The sequence below is a fragment of the Falco cherrug genome, chromosome 1 (assembly GCF_023634085.1).
Source record: "Falco cherrug isolate bFalChe1 chromosome 1, bFalChe1.pri, whole genome shotgun sequence".
NCBI lineage: Eukaryota > Metazoa > Chordata > Aves > Falconiformes > Falconidae > Falco > Falco cherrug.
In genome coordinates this window covers 24,491,072-24,510,823 of record NC_073697.1, presented here as the reverse complement: position 1 = coordinate 24,510,823, position 19,752 = coordinate 24,491,072, and the positions used below count along the sequence as shown (strand labels likewise).

The following is a 19,752-nucleotide window of genomic DNA, read 5'->3' as shown; positions in this document are numbered from 1 at the left end:
GAACTGTGGCTGTTCCACAGCAGATTACAAGGATGGCCCTGGTCTAGGAGACCACACCACTCAAAGTACGTTCGCATCAGCGGATGCTTGGATGCTGATGGCACCTGGAAGCAACTGAGCAAAAATTGCACATGCCCTCTGGGGACTACGCAGGACTTGTGTGGGAATCCAGGATCTGGGTTACAGAACTGCCCTTCCCTGCCTGGCTGGGCAGCAAGCTGGTCTCTGGTGGCACCTAGGTCCTCTGCCTTTGCGACTGCCTCTTTCTGTAATCATTCAAATTCATTTCTAGTAACAGCAATTACTCTCTGAGCACTCAAAGCAATATGTGTGCTTCACTTTAGTTTCTTCCGTAGATACTGGCTAAAAAAAAAAAAGTCTGGCAACAGAAGAGACTTGTATGAGCATGGAAGATGAATAGAAGCAGAGGAGACCTTTGCTCTTTTCTTGCTCATTAAAGCAGCACACTGTCTTTCATCACATGCATTTTTCTGTCTTCAAAATAAACTGCTCCTTAAGTATTTCTTTAGTAGTCACTTCTAAGCTGTGTTAGTTTAGTGTCTCTTCCTTCCTAAGCTGTTTCATCAAATATATTGAAGAAAAGAAATACTGAGGTAAGCAGCTCCAAAGGCTACCTCTTCATCTGTGCTGAGGGCTGGCAGAAGGATGCTTTTTTAGTGTAATGATAAAATAATAAATGATTTTTGTCTGCTCTGTTTCAGGGAGACGACTAGGAATTTTAAATTGCAGTACACCACATAGTACCTAAAGAACAGTAGTACGTAGGTGCCCTAACTGATCATCCCAACTGAGCAAGGTGGTGTACAAATACAGACCATGGGACTGTCTCCATTTTAAAGGCTAGGAAAAAGGAATGTAAGTGAACTGTGAAAATGTCACCTACTGTGCAGAGTTTCAGTAGTTAGCACAACTCATTACAGTCAAGTGTGTGTTTTAAGTAGCAAGGCTAAGATGCACCTTGAAGTGGTGAAAAGTAAAAGAGAGTGCAGCCAAAACCACATTCACTGAGAAAGTGCCCAGGCAGGTCCTAGCTTCTCAGCTCTTTTTTTTCATTGTATCATCCAGCAGAAGATTGTTTAGCACATGCCTGAACACGTCCCACACATCAAAGTACCAAAATAGATACTTTTTACTTAAGCACAAGCTCAGCACTTCGTTGGAGGAGGGCTTCAGAGAAGGTGGCTTTGCTACTGTGGTAAGCAAAGAAAGCAAAAATATTTAGATCATTAATACAGTGTATTTGCACAGGCCTCCATATTCTGTATCAGCCAAGGAACTTCACCGCAAACCCTGCACACTTGTGCTTCTATAAATTCCAATGACATTTACTGTCCTGTTAAGCTGAGGTAGCACTGCTCTAAATGACACTGAAAGATTAAGAAGTTCACACACTGGAAATAGATTTATTGGGACATCTACTTAGCCATTCTCTTTTCTAATGAGATAGCAGATGGAATCTCATCAGCGGGCTTTAGAAATCAAGTAATGACAATGCCTTTGTTCAGATAAAGAGAATGGATTTTAAAAAGGCAGCAGTCAAAAGTGAATGGAACTGCCTCCCCTAACGCCTTCTCTCTTCTTTGGTATTAATAGTCTACACTGATAAACATTTTCACAGTTTATCACTTCAAAATTAACAATTCAAAACAGAGAGTCTTGAGTTGTGTTTAGTAGATTTCTTGGGTTCCTAGTAAGATTTATCTGTTTTGAAATAAAATTTTACATCATCACTTCAAGAGGAAAACTAGGTAGGTAAAATGAAGGTAAATTAAAAAAAACCCATCAAATATCCTCTGCACTAATGGACTCTGAAGTGCTGGTAGGCCAAAAAAGCATCCTGAGCATAATATGGAAGACAGGAGAGCAGGACAAAGTTAAGAAATCCAGTTGTAGTCATTCGAGTATGGTGCAGAAGTTCCAAATTCGTTAATTCACTTCTCAGGGATACCAGAGAAAGCCTGCATTTTCACGAGCTCAAACATCGAAAGCACAGGCGGATCAGACACCCTCCGTGCACCCTGTTAGAGCACACAGACCTGAGGCCACGGTACTGCTAGGGTTAAACTCCACAAGGTTCCGCAGCTGACAGCTCCAGTGCTTGCTTCCATACAAAACCGGGACAAACCTCAGGCAGCGGCCCCCGACCCTCGCGTGCAGCCCCCGCCGCTTGCGCGTTACCCGTGCTGTACGACACTGGCAGCACGGCTCCCCCGAGCAGAGTGCCGGGCTACGGGGCCAAAATGTGGGAAGATACGGGGCGGGGGGGGGGAAGGGAGAGATGGTAGAAAAGGGAGGGGGGGGAGAAAGCAAGCTTTCCAACTTTTGCCCCCCTGACTTCCTACTTTCTCCCTTCTGAGCCGCCTTTCCCCTGCCGCCCCCGCCCTCCCGGCGCCAAGGGCAGCCCCTCCCGCCGCGGGCCGGCTCCTCCCCGGGGCCCAGCCCGGCTATAAGCGGCGCCGGGGGCGGCCACCCCGCCGCCCGCGCTCGGCCATGGCCCGGGACCGCGGCCCGCCCGTGCTGCAGCCGCCCGCCGCCGCGCCGCGCCCCGCCGCCCTGCCCGCCGAGGGCCGCGCCTCGGGCTGGCTGGGAGCGGGGCTGTGGCCGGCGCTGCTGGTGGGGCTGCTGGCCGCCCTCGTCGCCTGGTTCTGGTACGGCGGCCGCGACGGGCGAGGCGAGGAGGGCGGCCGGGCGGCGGCCGGCGAGGGGCCCCGGGGGGCGAGGAGCCAGGCGGCGGCCGCAGGTACCGGGGCGGGGGCGCTGCTCGGGGCCGGCCGGGGGCTCGCGGCTGCGGGGCTGGGCAGGGCTGCGCCGCTCGACCCCCGCCTGGTTAACGCGGTGCCGTTCGCAGGGGAGCCGCCGGGGAGCGGGGAGCCGGAGCTGCGGGGCGCCGAGGCTGCTGCCCTGGCCTTGCCGCGGGGGCCAGGAGAGGATCCAGCGGCTGTAGCCGGGAAGGAGCATAACCACGTCCGCAGCAGCGAGCTTCTGGAGGTGGAGCGGCAGCTCCCGAAGCGGGGTGCCACCGACCCCAGGGAGCACCCGCCGGCTGGCACCCACGGCGGCCCGGCAGGCGAGCAGAGAGCCCAGGTGGGATCCGCAAGTGACGGATGGTGCACGAACTCAGCCGGAGCCTCTGATGATGTTTGTAAGGATGCGAGTGAGGAGCGGCCGGGTCAGCCAGCTGAGAGCAGGGACCTGGACCAGGAAGAGTGGGAAGTTGTTTCCGAGCACCTGGCCTGGGGGGAGGCTGGCAAGAACAGCAGCGTGGAAGACTCTGACAGCAAGGAATGGGATCAAGGAGACTGCCCTGATGGGGACTTGAAAGCCAAGAGAGTTGCAGCCGTGCCCCCCATGTTCCAAAATATCCACGTGACTTTCCGTGTGCACTACTTCACACACTCTGATGCTCAGCTGATAGGTGTTACTGGTGACCATGAGTGTCTGGGCCAGTGGCACAGCTATGTTCCCCTCAAGTATGACAAGGATGGCTTCTGGTCTGAATCCATTAGTTTGCCAGTAGACACCAAAGTAGAGTGGAAATTTATCTTGGTGGAGAATGGGAAGGTCCGACGTTGGGAAGAATGTGGTAACAGGACCCTAGTGACTGAACATGAAGATCAAATGGTTCATCAGTGGTGGGGATACCATTAATGGGGGTTGGGAAGGTGCTTATCTAATGGCAAACCTGCATAGACTAATTACAGAGCCCCTAAACTTCAACCCTCCTTCAGTAGCAAGCCTCAAGTGCAGAGCTGTGTAAAATCCCCTATCAAACCTGGTAAAAATGCGAGCATCAGATCTCTGCCCCCCTCTTTAGGAAATCATTTAGCAACCTGAAAAATCAACTTCAAACACATTCTGAAGATGTGCAAGGTAGGCTACGAAGGCATGAGCAGCATTCCAAGCAGCTGCCTGTCCAGGTAAATCTGGACCCTGGACTTGAGTTTGTGTTGCTTTGAGTGGGGCTGTGGGATGCATCTTTGTACTAACTGCTTACGGCTTTTGAAGCATACTAGGAAGTGTGGTTACCTACACTGTAATAGTAACTTAAGTGTTTTAACTTATGTAATGTATTGAGCAACAATAAACATTTTCAGACTGACAGTCTGTTACAACTTGACCAGTGAACTGACTCATTTTAATAACTTTGATAGCAGTGAGTTACTTGACCTGAAATCTTAGTGCTAAAGAATTCCTGAAAAGTAGCTGGCACTCTTGGGAGTAACAAAGGTTTAACCCCAAAGGACTTAATTCTCTACTCCCTACTTTCCAGGAAGCACCTCTGCTCCAATGAAGGCTTGGCAGGTAAGTCCCTTTTAGTCAGATCATCCTGCTGAGAGTAAAGGTCAGAAAGGACTGTCTGGGCTTAATGAATTACTTTGTCAGGGTGGGAGCAAGCTTTTTAAAAAAAAACACACACAAAAAAACCAAAACAAAAAAAACCCCAAACAGCAACTGGACTGCTGTGATGGCTAGGGAGTAAGATTCTTTCTGAAAGAATTAGGTGGCATAGTCTGCTTACCTAGTAACAATACCCCACAGTATTGTTAGCAACTACTTGGCTTAAACTCTTACGTTGTTTGGTTTTGGGGTTTGTTTTTTTCCTGAAGACTAAGATTTTCAACACCAATTTTAAGTTGTGGCCTTCTATTATGCCAGATAAAGTAAAATACTTCCAGCTTCAACCAGTTGATATTTTTTTATATGACAGAAGCAGAAAGCTGCTCTGCTTGCCTGCTTTTTGTATTTCTGGTTACAAAGACCTGATGACACTTCAAGCTCCTCTTTCCATAACGAGGAGCCTGGCTCTAGCTTGCACCTATCACCTCCCTAGAGTGAATTTAGTCTGAAAAGCAGTTTTGTAGGAATTCTGGAAGTGCATAAATTACCACTTTGGTCTGGAACATTCACTTCAAAAGCGCAATGCTGATCTAATTAATTGTGCGAATTCCTTCCTGCTTTGCATGCTGCAGCAGTCTGAGTATGTGAAATAGAATGGATTTTGGTGATAGACTGGAAGATGAGTTTCAGAGGCTTACTTCCTGCATGTAATGGTTAATGGACATCCAGCTGGGGGGACAATATTAGAGCTGTTATGAAGAACCAGTGTCTGAATTGTTGTTATGGGGACTTCAGATCAGCTGCTTCATGAAACAAATCCTTGGGTGTGGGCTGGCATAGCCACAAAACAGCTAAAGAAAATTTTGTAGGGGTGTTGAAGGGAGAGTGAGGAGTGAGAGAGACTAAGGCATATGAACAACTGCATCGACAAGTTGGAGCTTTCTCTTTCTCATGTAAAACAAGCCAGCCCAGCTGTTGCTACATGACAAAGCAAATTGTTCTGTGGGTCAGTTATTCTGTAGATGCTAGCTTTGTTTTCTGGTTGTCTTGAGCAACCTGAAGATTCAGTTGAACACACTTCATTTCCTTCAAGACACCTTTTACAAAAAGAGAACAAGGTAGCAAATGTGGGTGGGAGCTAAACTCAAGACTGACTGTTAGCTTTTTGTTAACTGTGCTTCCAGGCTGAAAAGCACCCCTGTAACTACTTCCGTATGAGAAGTACTGCAGCTCTGGAAGGAATGTGGTATCATTTCTGGCAACTGACTCAAAAGGGAGGACAGAGCTGACAATTCAGCCTGTGATTGATGCTGCTTCAGTGGTCTTTCAACAGGTGCATATACACACACTAGTCCTCAACTCTCTCAACAGGAAACTCATAGGGTACTTGAGTTACTTACTACATAAACTCAAAAGGAAAACAGGATATAGTTAGCATGCCCTGGGTTAAAAAATGAGTATTAACATGAAGCTCTTTTCATTTTAGGGGCTACTGCTTTACTGTAACAGGTATTTCTACTGTTTAATTATGACTATGCTCACTGTGTATAAACAGAAAGCTCTTAAGTTCTGACCTTGTGCACCACAACTGAGTACACAAAACCTTTGTGTGGGTTTCAGTCAGTAACTTACAGCTTTAACTGAACAGGTGAAATTGTGCTGGAACTCATGGCTTGGTACCTTAACTGCATTTCTTGCACTTAGCTTTTCTGTCAATAAATGTAAGTGAACAATATACCTAATATACAAAGGTACAGTTGAAATAGAAGTTGATCTTCAGAAATCACTGAAGTCAAAGCTAAACATTATTTCAAGACATTTACAATTTTTTCCCATTGATGCAGGCTCTTCAAAGAACAAGCTACTGTCAACTTAAAAATCACTTGTCCAACAGCCACTGCCATTTGAGAGTATTTATATGCACTGGAGGCTTGTCTGAGAAGATTAACTGTGGTATTAGATTAAGAGATTTACTAGAAAGCCACTTAACCTACACTAGAATAGATTCTCTAATGGAATGATGAACATGTTTCAAACAGACTAGCCCTGAGAAGTCTCTCAAATTAAGAATTTTTTTTCATTAAACACCCTGTACTTTGATCCCACAGATAATGCATATAGTTCTCATGATTGCATCATCTTGCTGGATGATCAAGCAAGGTTTATGCTAAGACCTGCATTGCACTTTTGCTGTAACCTCTTAAATTACAATGCCATTCACATCACTGCTTGCCCAGCAGGGCCTATGCTAAGTAAATTAAATGTTATTTGCATGGTGAAAGAACACACTAATCTGCTTGTCCAATCTAGAGTATTTTCTCCAAGTTTACAGAGGTGATTTCTCATTATTGAACAATCTATTCACTCAAGCATGAAGGCAGATTTAAACAACGTTGCCCTCCTGCATAAAAATGATTATGCTAGAATGGGCTGGTATCTATCTACTACTGTGTCCTGGCTGTGAGACCAGTGACGCTACATGTGAGAAACAAATGCTTGCTGACATTCCTATGTGGCTGTAACACCCTAGCAGCCAGCAGCTCAGGATACCTAAAAGCAAATAATAAACTGTCTCACTCACAGCATGGCAAAGCCAGAAAGACTGCAGCCAACAATCTACCTTTTAAGTTCACCTGCTCATACTGCTGACAATGAACTTCTGACAAATTAGACATTTTATTACTTTTAGGTGAAATGCAATCTACTCCTATTTGTGAAGTAGTTGGTATACAAATGCTAAACCTGTACCTGGATGGTAAACTGAGCAGACAGCCTGAGGCTGGAATGGGTCCTGGGCATACATCAGTTCAAAGTCACATACAAAAAATTGCATTGCAACTTGTTTACTTCCTATTCACTCTACAGGTGTCTTTGCAAAAACTGTGCCCATCCCACGTCTTCTTTGGGAGATAAACTTACTGTTTGGAGTGTCTCCACATGATCCATTAAAAAATATTAGATTCGTATTAGGTTTTCGCTCCAGGGGTCTGGTTGCCATCTGTGGTGTCCTGCTGTGGTCAAGATTTGCCTAACAGTCCTCCTATGTTATCCACCTGTATGACATGGAATAATAAAGTGCTATTTGTGCTGCACAGTTCAGGACATATACAGCTGCTCTAGGGCCCACAAGTCTATGACCCTTTTTTCACCTCCCCAGGCCAATTCTTTGCCTTCTGCTGGTGGCACGGAGGAAGCCCAGATCTGTTTCCAACTCCACCGAGTTCCAGCGCAAGGATGTCAATGCTGCCTTTCTGCTTGGCAGATCTGCCTTCTCTCTGGCTACCTGTACCTCTCCACCTGCTCCCTTCCATTCTCACAGAGCTGCAGTCTGAAACTCTTTTTGGCTTGGTTCCTTGCACACAGCTGAGGTCTGTTCTCATTGCACTTTTGCAGCCTGCTGGGCTACAGGGTGAATATGTGCTCTCATTCTCTACACCCCACCCTTTCCTACAAAAACTTTGGTAGATCCCTCAAATAAGTATAACAAGTCCAAACTGTGACACACAAGCCATCTAAAATGATACTTTCATTTTCAATACAACCAAAAGGGGAGATGCCTTTATTGCAACACTGTTGCAAAAAATTGCAGAATCAGTGGAAAAAAATTATCTGAATTAAATCAAAATATGTTGACAAACAGAGGACAGTTTAGGAACAGCTCACTATTCTCTCCTTCCCACACAAGAAGACCTCCAGAGATTTGACCTGCTCTTAATTTAGCTTTGTAGCTTTAAAGACAACAAAACCAGCTTGTACCTGCATGGCTTGTGCTCATGAAGCTACTTTTGCCGAGTGGTGGTTACGTATCATTTGGTTTAGGCAAAATCACAGGGTAAGCCCCTTGAATTCAAGCATGGCATTCCATGCTGCCACAAATCCAAGGCAGTAATTGTTTTTCAGAAAGCAGATGAGGAAAAACACAAATGCTTGCCCCTTGTTTTGTTAGCACTGTTTGCAGCAAGGACGCCCCTGCTACCAGCCCAGCAGTGACCAACTTCTCAGACAGGCTTGCTAAACTCTGAAGGGACAGAACTATTAATCTGCTCTTCATGAAGAGTCCCCAGACAAAAATCAAATGGCAAATTCTGGAAAAGTACTCAATTTGGGATGAGTTCTTCCTCCCCTGTCTTTCTTTCAAAACCTTGTTTCCTGAGATATTGTCAAACACTAATGAGGCTTTAAATATCAATCTGATACTTCGGTGACTCTGCTCATCTTATTATTTTGGAATTGGTTTTAGCATTGGATAGTCTTTTAATTCTTTTAAGTGCAGTAAGTCATTTGCCCACCGCTGCAAAATCCTCAAATGTCAAAAGACATAGGAGGTTTTAAAATAAATTACTATATGTGCCAGGTGTGCTCAATATACCTTCCTGTTTATTACCAGATCTTAAACTAGGAACAGCCTTTGAAAACGTTATTCTTAGGCATTCATATTAAGAGAAGGTTGTCTGTGCTGGTGACTCAAGTGAAGAGCATTTTGGAGACCAGCTGAAAATAGTATGTCCAGCTATTTTAGCAAATTTAATATGGGTGGTGGAGCCTGATATTTAAGACCAGTTAAGTAAGTCTATAACTAGACTGTTATAAGGAAAAAAGTCAGTATAGATTCAAAATGCATTTTTTGCTGCCTAAACATCATCTATTTTAGTTTTTATAGAGGGATATGGATTGAAGAAGGACAAAAAGTCCCAAACGAGGAACACACACCCCCTCAGCTGTAAGTCAAAATATGAGGGCTGTGCTTACAAAGCTAATCCCAAGGCAGACTGTGGACTTTCCATCTTTACTATGAATCAAGCCAAATAACCCAACAAACAGTGAAAATTACATTACAAATACCACTTGATTAGTCTATTCTGCTTAAAGGAATCACGGTAAAAGATAAAATCTGTGCAGTCTTGCGGTTCTAGGTGTGAGGTTCAATACTTTATCTTAACATTAACAGGAGGTATAGGCAAGTTTCCTGCTTTTATTGGAAACACTTGGCAGTTCTGGGACATCTAAATCAATCAGAATTTATTGAAGGAATCACATGAATATGGAGGGAGGGGAAAACCAATTTATTTTACAAGGAGAAAAAACCCAAAGAACCATTTCAAAACTAACTTTATAAAAACCAGGACCTGAAATGGTGTGCAAGATCCAGAAGACATGGAAGAAAACCTGGAACTTGAAGCAGTAAGCAATGCCCTGTGGCCAAGTGCTCCTCACAGCACACACCTACTGAAAATGTGTGCCAGTGAAAAAGTCTATTTAGGATGTATTTCTACTCCTCTGTACTCCCCCCTCATTTAAAAATAAAAACTGTAAAGAGTGGCATGGTTCCAGGCAAGAATTACAAAATTGTAAGAAATTTTATTCTTAATCTTTAAAAATAGAACATAGTTTAAACACAATGTACATACGTGAATGTAATCAGTAATGTATACAGCATCTTCACTTTGATAGTTTTTTCTCTTTTTAATTTGCTTTCTTTATCTTCATTTCCTGAGCTCTGATCATTGGCGACATGGCTGAAAAAAGCAGCAAGAACGGATTATCTGAAACACCACCTAATGTTAAAATGATTGAAGCCTCTGATGCAGACACCTGAAGCTTTGTAATGTCCTCCTACACATTACACTGTACTTAGCAAGCCCTTATAAATGCAACTTCAGTTTGCAATTCTTTATATGCAGGGCCTTAACAGAAAAGATAAACCTAGTTATAAACAGGCACCATCTCATCTGCCTTGTGAAGCCAAAGCACCAAATGCTGGAGTCGTGGTGAAATGCTATTCATTTCAGAATCTCTCTTACGGGATGGAGTGAAGTCAATCCCTTTGCCCCAGCGCTCATGGAAATGGGTTTAATTAGTGTGTACACAAAAGGCTTCCCCCCCCACTTTTCTATAGTAATTCTTGACACATTACAGATATGAATATATTTTTTTATGTGGATATAAAAACCAGGCAAACTGATGATGTTAATGGATGGCAAAGAATAAAAATAAGAACACTTACTTTGTAACTTATATAAACAATTTGATGGAGTTTTACCTAAATTGGGTCACTTGTATGTCTCTGACACGTGTGCACCGCATGATGTGGGGAAACTATAATAACAAATCTATGCAGTGAGACTTAAAGGGGCAAAGGGGAATCAACAGCAACATGCAATAAGAAAGAGTGCAAAGAAAAGAAATTCCCTCTCACTTGGCATCCTGCCATCACAGGAGCTCATGAGCATTTTCTCAGTGACTTCAAAGGGAGCCAGAAGATAACCTGAAAAAATTCTCCGTCGTCACTGTGGTCATCTCAGATTTTAAAAAATGTTGGGGAGGAAAGGTTATGCTTCTGAGGCCACTGCTTTTGGAGTCTACTGCTGTTGAAGTATCTTTCAGTTTCCATGAGAGTCATCAGCTTGATAAAAATCTCATTTAATTGGACATGACAGCACACAAGGGCATCCCTGACCAGCTGCCATGTTTGAAATGTCAAAGATCTTGAAGCTTATTGGAATTAAGGGTCTGAGCAACAGTGCATTGCGGAATTAATCTACTCTCCTAGGAGCAGGATAATGTAGAAGTGGGTACTGCTAGTAAAACAGGCACATCTCAACTGAACTCACACAAAAGCACGGGTAGTGCTTTGGCAGGTAACAAGAAGAGTTTCTGGAAAGCATTAGTATTTTAAATAAAAATAGGAATATTTTTGGTAAATTATGGCACCTTGGTTTTTTATCTGCAATGATTGCACCAGGTTTTGCAGGCCTTTCATCTTGTTCTTAGCCTCCTAGGTGTATTCTCACTAGTTTCCAGGGGCTGAGAGGCTAATGAGAAAATTATTCATCAGTATGTTATCACAGATTAAAAAAATTATAAAGGTCATTATAAATTATGTAAACATTCCACCTAAAGTAAAGTTCTTAGAAAATAAAATTTAAAACAACAAAACTTCCAGTAGCAAAGAAAATTAGTAAGAAGACAAGGTTATTAATAGAAATTTATATTTAGCGGTATCTAAGTGAAAACACAACCACATTTCTACTTTGCCTGTAAGTTTTCTCCATTCCCCAAATGGGGAAAAGTGCTTTTTGTTACTAAAATATTATTTATGCCTACAATATCCAAGTCCCTCCTTGCCAGTAAAACTGCAAGCGTTGTACAAACGTTGTACAAAGGAAAACAGAAAACGAAGGTACAGAATGATGTAATTTACTAAGGCCAAGAATAAATCCAGAAATTCTAAGTCTTTGAATATCCAGAGCAGTGCAGAATTCAACAGGCATTGTGCCTGTCTGACTGAACACTAACACCCACAGGCAGCCATGGTCACACCAGTACTTTACAAACTACAGTCTCTCACCCTGGAGCCTCTTCTGACCAGAACTTGGATCATTTCATCTTTGTGGTAGTCATCAATTCTCAAATAAAAAGAGGCAAAAAAAAAATAATAGTAAAAGCAGCCTGAGATGGACGTAACTGGCTGATCAGATTAACAAACAAAACAAAAGCCCCAAAACACAACCAAAAAAAAGTGATGCCACTTATCTTCCTCTTTGAACTGAACAATGACTGGTGATTGACTGAATGTTACGTTTGTGACCTGCTAGATCTCCTGTGGTCTACACGCAAAACAATTTGTGGTTTACATCCAATTGCAGAGATATCCACACCACAACGCCTGCGTGTTTCCTGAAACAGGTTGCTCTACAGGTACAGAAACATGCATGTACTCACATAGCAAATTCAGCGCTTTGACAGGGAAAAGCCATGCATATTTGCACTTTGCTCATGAACAGGTATTTCTCAGTTGTTAAACATGCACTGAAAATACAGATGAACTAAAAAATACGCACTTCCTCCTTGCATATCCAGACAGCTAGGGGAAGCAAAGGTCAATGAGCAACAACATTAATGGTCCAGTCAGAGTGACTGCTCAGCCCAGCAGTTTTAGATACCACTCTGCATAAAGAGAAGGTCCTGATGCTTCCAAAATGCAAAAGATAAAGTGACCGAGGAGAAGTCTGCATTAATAAAAACAAAAACACAATACAGACATGCTAATGTTAGGCTGAAACTATACAACAAATCCCACCTGAGAAGCAGGAAACGTTAGTCCTTTTGAGCTCCCTGGAGCTAGGGTTAGATTTCTGCCTGTACTAGCTTAGTGACAGGTTTGCAGCACCTCTATTACACTCATACCTGCAGTGCTTATGTACCCTCTAAGAGAAATGGTGTTTTCAGACCTTGCAAAATAGAGAAATGTAATGTTTTAAAATGGTATTTGGTAGGTATTATTTGAAAATGTGGTTGGTTACCTGTTTTTCCTATCACAGCTACTCATTTTGAGGTCTTTCTGCCACTTAAATGTAATAAAAGCAGTCCTGACAGCCTGGCTCGCTTGCAAGTAATTAATAGCCTACCTTGAAAATGTTCATCATCCTCATATGTATTTTGTAATGCAGGAAAGCTTATTTTTATCACTTAGAAGCTACACAGAAACAGCCTTACATCAATATTATCAATAAACCCCAGAACTTTTCTAAATGTGTTACAAGAACCACAATATCTATTACAAATATTAATATCAGGCAATTGTGTTGCCTGTTACTGCAAATACTGATGTTAAGCATCCCTATGGTCTATTTACCTGAATAAAGCAATGTACCAGTTCTTAAATTTAGTGGTGTATGGAATTAATCTTCCCTTCCCCTTTGTATAATACATTAATTAGCTGCTACATTTTACTCAATTCATTTATCACAGAAAAAAACCTTCTACTTGAACAGAACTGTAACAGGGTGAAGCCAGTTTGACGTAAGCAAGAACAGGTCACTTTTAGGTAAGTGGGCCAGAGCTGCTAAAGCAGTGCTTTAATATGAACCATCAGTAAATTATGTTTCAATAAATTTGCATAACGTAATTGCACTTGCTGGAACCAAAAATGGAAGATCAATCCTGCGTCAGCCCTGTACATTTGAGAATTGCTAGTGTTTACATTCAGCAACGTGAATGGATTCCATAAGCAATGTATTACAACGGTACATAAAAAATAAATGTGGTATGAAGTACAGCTACCACAAACTGTGAAAGACTCTATCAGTGAACAATGGTGGGACTCCACTGGATTTTACAGAATTGCTGAATGGCTGAATTTAACCCACAGTTTATAACTCACTCACTGTACTGGCTGGGAAGAGACCCAGCCAAGCTCTGTGAATCAGTAAAGGGGAGCAGACTTACGTATCTGGGGGACTGTGGCTGCACCCTCTGGAGAGCCAACCTTCCTTGCAGATGGGGATGGTCCGTGCTGTGGTGAGGTGCTGGGGCCAGCTGCAAGGTCATCAGGTGGAGTAGTTAATAGTAAGTGTACTGGAGACTTTTCTCGGCATCTCTCCTCCTGAGAGACCTTCTTGGGAGAGGATGTATAACATGGAGCTGCTGAGGAGATGGATGCACCTCCTAGGAGATATCCAAGCAAAAAGCAGTGGGCACACACCTGAAAAGAAACCTGCACACAAGCTTTGACTTTATCTCTGTAACAGTTACAGGACTGGGTTCCCTTCATGGCACTCTTTCACCCTTTTCATTCCTTATCAGCAGCCAAGGTCGCAGGAGACTATAGCCTTTTTGCAAAACATGCTTGTTTCTGTTAAAGTGATTGTTTACAAAGGCCATTGTAAAGTGTGAAGAATGGCCAGGAAACCTACCTAGGAGAAAGCAGGGCCTGCTTTTTTCAACAGGCTACTTGCTCCACGTTTACCTTCAAAACAGCCTGATGGGAATATCCTAGCTGCTAACAACTCAAGATTCCCCATATGTTACAGCTGATTTGGATCTCATTTCTTAGGTATAAGAAGCAGAAAAAACAATGTTGCTTACACAGGTCTGCCATTTCCCTCCTTTCCAGTAACTTTTTTGAATAAAGCAAATCATAAAGAAAAGAGACAAGATATGCATACAAATATGCAATCAATGGATTATGTAACACATTTTCATATGTATGTCAGACTATGTGTAAAAGAATGAAAAAGTTCGCATGCAACTAATGAGAGGAAGAATTTACTACAATGTTTCTTTTTCTTCCCATTGCCCATTTCCTTATTAACACCCCTCCTGGGATGTCCTGAAAATAATGTGCAGGGTTTCTAACAAACTCCCCTTGTTTAACTACTTCTCAAGTCTTCCATGTGAAAAATGCTACTTGTAGCTATTTTGAAAGCTAAGAAAAATTCCTGGATGTTGCAGTAGGTCTGCTAGAAGGCTGACAGCAACTGCCCACGAGCTTTTCTTAATGCTCAGAAATATAAAATGAGGACCCATAGCAGTCACTCCTCAGGACACAGGAATTCTAGTCTATCTCTGAAGCACGGGCGCTTAAATACTAATTGAGAACGATTAAATATATATCAGCATCTGCAGGCAATTTTCATAGAAAATTCACAGAATGGATAATCTACGGGTAAGGAAACAGAAGGCAGCTATGACTAGTATCTTCAAACCTGATGCTCAAAGCCATATCCTTACATTTCTGTATAGGTTACTAAATTCATGTTACCACATTTTAAAAGGTACTGAGCACACAGTACTTGGAAGAAAACCAAGAGAATTTGCAATGACCCAATTCCTCTCAAAGCCCATCCATATTCAGATACCTGAATACAGAATTCAAGAGCCTAAAATTTGGCAATTATTTTCCACACCAATTATGCAAGACTATCGCTATTCATGAATAACTACCACAGAAGGTATCCATTTTAGGTGTGCTGGTATCAGCTGCCATGGAGCTGGTTTGCAACAAGATACAGATTTTGCAATAAGTGCAACAGAGACTTTGTAATAGCACCTGCTAAGAGGTATTTGACTAAATGACCTAAGAAAATGTATTATATTTGAACTATATTTTCTGTAATATTCTGTAATGTTCCAGTTTGACATTGGTATGGCACATTCATCCTCAAATGCGGCCAGTGAAAACTTACCAAGGGCTGTAAAGGGCTGGGTAACGTCTTGGGAGTGAAGATCTGCAGTATGTAAGCATGAAGGAACCCTGCAAGCAAAACCATGGCAAAACTTGCATTCTGGAAGTATTATGCTAAGTTTTACTAATGCTACCACAGTGAGAACGTGAAGCTCTCCTGTGTAATCTCCAGGTCTTATACATGTAAATTAAAAGCAGACAATGTAAATAAGTTCCAGAGTTCCCTCTTAAAAGGGATCAAAGTAACATCACAGCTTTGTTTTGTAATTCCCAGGAAGCTTTTAGCATTATGAATAAAACAATACAAACAAGCTCAGGACTGATGCTGTATTAAAAAAGCTTTAGGAAACTGAATCTCAAATGAGTACTTTAAGAAGCAGGTTACTCAGCTAAGTGAAAGCTAGAAGTATCCTTTTCCACGATGCTTTCAGTAGCTTAATCTCTAGCTGCAGTCTCCCTGCACAGAAGAAACATACCACTGTTTAAAACCAGCAAAAGCCTGCCAGTGGGATTGCTGCATTTCACATTTTCAGAAGACGAGCTTGTTTTTTAAGCAGGATGCAATGGCAGCCATATTGTAATAGTGAAGAAAAGACATCCTAAAATTTTTGTACAAATTCACTAAAAAGATTCTTACTAGAGTTGGAGTGACTTTAGACTACCGAAGTAATGGGTACCTTTGGGAAATAAAAGGGCTAGATCTGTTATGAATACCTGGTAGTCATAAAGATGGAAAAAAGACAATAAACTGCTTTAGACAACTAATGCTGTTGTGACCTTCCTTCTTATTACTCACACAACAGTGCTTCTATTTAGCTTCTTCAGACCAGCTTCTGGTTATTAGGTGCCTTTTAGCCTGTATTTCACCTAATAGCGTCAGATGACTGCCATAACATAAATTCTTGCCTTTTCCAGGTTTGGACCTTTGTCTTTTCTCAGAGACTATGAATTCTTAGAGTACAGTGGTATTTGCTGAGGGAATGGAAATGGATCATTGATTAATTTCAAAAACACAGCTAGGCTCATTTTAAATATAAGCACCAAGAGACACTGGAAGTGTCCCAGACAAGAAAAATCTTGCAGATTGTAATGCTGACCTTTAGTAGAAATGCTCCATTTTCCACCAGCAGCTCTGCTATTCCATCTGTATCTATCGTCACCCCACCCTGCCCCAGCTAAGCATGCTCAAAGCATACAAAGTGCTACCTTTCTTTATCATACAAAACCTTCTTGCTCTATGTCAGGCTTTTGTGACAACCTCAGCTTTGGCACAGACAAAAATTAAAAAACACAAGTAAGATTTTATAGCAAATGGGACTTGCCATCTGGCATCTTATATTCTATTACAGTAACTTTGGATACAGCGCAATTTTTAACCAAGGCACTGAGAACAAAACAAAAAAAAAAATTATAATTGAGCTTCATCTCATTTTTCATAGGAGACCATCAACAAAATCTTAGCTCTACTGAAGCTACCTGGAAGCACGTTGTTCTAGCTTTCCATATACCACTTCTGTATCTTTTGGCAAAGATTCTCTATTCAATTAATAAAGTACTCATTTAAAAGGAAATTAATTAACTTCTATGGATCTCAGCAACATCCTGTGGATGTCATTACCACATTTTTCTTCACAGAAAATGCCAAGGTGCTGAATGCCTTTTGGTAAAACTTGTTTAACACCAATTTCTCACTTGTTTAACACCAATTATGTGGTACATAGAAACATGGGCTTTGGAGGTTAAGGAGACAAGCCTGGCCAACGAATTTTATATGTCGCTATTTTATTGAGCTATCTCAGAATTCTGATCTACAAGGAACTTCTTGTCTTTACTATAACAATTATTTTCTTTCCAATTTAAAAATCCATTTTGTACAACTCTTTTTATTTCTCAAAATATTGACTGTATCATCCTATTGTATTCACTCAGTCAACATCTATATCTGTGTTGTCAGCAACCTTTCCAGAGGTTGATTTCTCACCTCTTGCAAGGATCCGATCGTAGACTGAAGAGAGCAGCGCACCCTCTACTTGCACCACCTCTGTGTAGAGGGATGTAAAAAGACATCAGAACTAGCACTACCAACAGCACTGAGACAGTCTGACAGACAGCTTTGTGTATTGAGAGATTAGGTGTGGGATTCTCCCATCCTCATTTCAGCTCTGCAAGAGAACACTGTTGCAGGGGAGAAAATTTCTCATAAAATCCACGTGGTCTGAACCATAAAAGCTTGTAACAGTATGTAGGGAAGAAAAGTTTCTCTTACCACTGCCATAAACAAAGAACATATGCAATAATTATACAGTACAGGCTGGCAAAGGACACTGTTGATTGTCATGTCTCCAAAGGATTCTACGGTAGGCAAAGCCAAGGTAAAGGTAGTATATTTACTAGTTAAGAAAAACAGACAGACAGACCAACTTCAGCACATGATTCCTTTTCCTCATTGTGAAACAGAAGCTTCTATATTCAAGTTAACAAAAATTTGCATGCTGGTAACAGGCAGACCCGTTGTTCAATAAAAATACTCAGGAAAAGCAGAAAAACCCAGCATAAACAGGATATTGAGACTGATGTGATTTTGTTCCACCAGCATGTATTATGGGAGAAGTGTCATGGTTCAAATAAATTTGATCCTAATCAAAGGCCAAGAATTGTATTCTTTTTTATGAAGTGTATCCTCATGCTCTGGACTAGAAACATCAGAATTCGTGCTGTATTCACTTTTCAACTTCATGTACCACTGTCATTATCATTATTTCTGTAAAAAAACGAATTGCCTCCTTTAACAATGAGAGAAGGCATTTTTACATAAGGCAGAAAAAGAAGAAAGGAGTTCTAAATTAAAATAAAAGCGGCAATGCCAAAAAGCAAGCAATAAAGGTAAATGGTGTGGTCATCTTCCGTTTCCCTACCACCTAAAGCATCTGAGGAACCTGGCAAACAACAGAAGCTTTCGAAGCTTTCAGATTATCTCAAGCTTACTCATAAACCCAACTTTCTTGCAAAAAGGCATCCTATATTTCTCCTAAAGTACATCAATAGTCACATCCTAGTTTTACAAGGCAATACAAGTACAGCACACAACAGAAATAACAGTATATTACTCTTACACTGTATTCCTCATGGTTGCTAAAGGTGATTTTCTCTCACCCTTGCTGTCATCCCCACCAAGATCCACAGAGGGAATGTCATTGTCTGAGCCTGCTAATTCTTGAAGAATCCTCTTTAGACCCTGCAATGGTTCTTCCTTCAAAATGCCTGGCTTGGAAGGCACCTGAAATAAAATCATTCAGTTACAAAGTATTTATATGAAGACACTCTCTTTTTCAATTCTTACCTATACTCATCCAAATTCACACGTTTCCCCCCACCTCTACTCTTGTCTTACCAGTTAGAAATAGGGCGAATTGTTTGTAATTTTAGTTAAGAGGTGTTGGAGGCTAAATTATGGTAACTTGAAGACTCTCTGCATATAATCGTGCTTTTATCTGGAAGTTATCTGACAGAAACGTGTAAAGCAACTAAATATAATTGCGGGAGAACATGGCTAACATCTGTGTTTTGAATAGATGTTGTAAAAAGATGATGACTACTGTTTCAACATCAAAAACATTAAAATAAGCCTTTAATTATGAAAGCTTCCTCCCCACCCAATACAACTATTACCTTTTTCAGTACTCAGAACCAATAGTCTTCGCTTATGTGACAACTCTGCTTTCTCCTTTTTAACCTGTGATGCCAGGTATTACTGTATAGTACAAAAACACAGCTCTGAAGACAGAAATACTAGTATACCAGGGTGTTTACTATAGGCACTCATTTCTGTAACAGCTGAGTTGTCTGCAAATATAAACTACTTTATTGCCCAGCCAAACTCTGAGATGAAGTGCAGTATTACTCTCATTTTACTGATCAGGACTGGAGGCAGAGGCCTGGTTCAAAGAATCCTTTCTGTGAAGAACTGGATTTTTCAGACTGTTCAGTGCTTCACACATTCAGAGCACTGCTCCCACTGACTTACACTTCAACTGTAGAAGGAACTGGCTAGAAACATTTTGCTAACATGTTTTCGTTGCAAAAAATGCCATTTCCAATGAGAACACACTAGTTTCAGCAGAGCTTATATGGAGGACAAATCCTTCGCTTCTTAACACGTCAACGTGATACTGAGTCAGACCAAACCCTTCTTTCCCACATTCCAGCTAAGAAACCAGGCTACCGAGCAGGTAGGGTCGCTGTCTCAAGTGCTGGAGCTGCTTCAGTTTGTACTATCACATGAGGGAACCAAGGAGATTCAAGTAGATCTTGAATCAAGTTCTCCTACAATCTCTTAGGTCCTCACCATGGTACTACATTAAAAATTGGTCCTTTTTCCTTCTTCATCCTCAGAAGTATAAATTTATTAACTCAAAGAAATGAGAAAG

The 19,752-nt window shown here is 41.7% G+C and overlaps 2 protein-coding genes across 10 annotated transcripts in view; one reads left to right on the top strand and one right to left on the bottom strand.

The window, feature by feature from the left end:
• The window catches only part of CCDC158 (coiled-coil domain containing 158), a 59,980-nt gene that overhangs the window by 15,864 nt on the left and 24,364 nt on the right, over nucleotides 1-19,752 (bottom strand). For 2 of the 9 annotated variants that reach the window (XR_003558448.2, XR_003558450.2), the window contains exons 18-23: nucleotides 18,439-18,602; nucleotides 17,307-17,366; nucleotides 15,327-15,394; nucleotides 13,588-13,806; nucleotides 9,768-9,875; nucleotides 7,279-7,412 (exon numbers count right to left, since the gene is read on the bottom strand). Coding sequence is in view for 5 of the 9 variants with exons in the window: in XM_027799729.2 (XP_027655530.2) it covers nucleotides 11,116-11,171; nucleotides 13,588-13,806; nucleotides 15,327-15,394; nucleotides 17,307-17,366; nucleotides 18,439-18,602 (567 nt within the window). In the remaining 4 variants the exon portion in view is untranslated. Of the gene's footprint in view, nucleotides 1-7,278; nucleotides 7,413-9,697; nucleotides 11,172-11,707; nucleotides 12,369-13,587; nucleotides 13,807-15,326; nucleotides 15,395-17,306; nucleotides 17,367-18,438; nucleotides 18,603-19,752 lie in introns of those variants that run through there. The other 7 variants (XR_003558446.2, XR_008731644.1, XM_027799729.2 and 4 more) reach the window with 6 other exon arrangements.
• On the top strand, nucleotides 2,465-4,138 carry STBD1 (starch binding domain 1). The gene is made up of 2 exons (XM_055706567.1): nucleotides 2,465-2,761; nucleotides 2,870-4,138. The coding sequence occupies exons 1-2, from the start codon at nucleotides 2,512-2,514 to the stop codon at nucleotides 3,667-3,669; spliced, it is 1,050 nt and encodes a 349-aa protein (XP_055562542.1). The 5' UTR covers nucleotides 2,465-2,511; the 3' UTR covers nucleotides 3,670-4,138.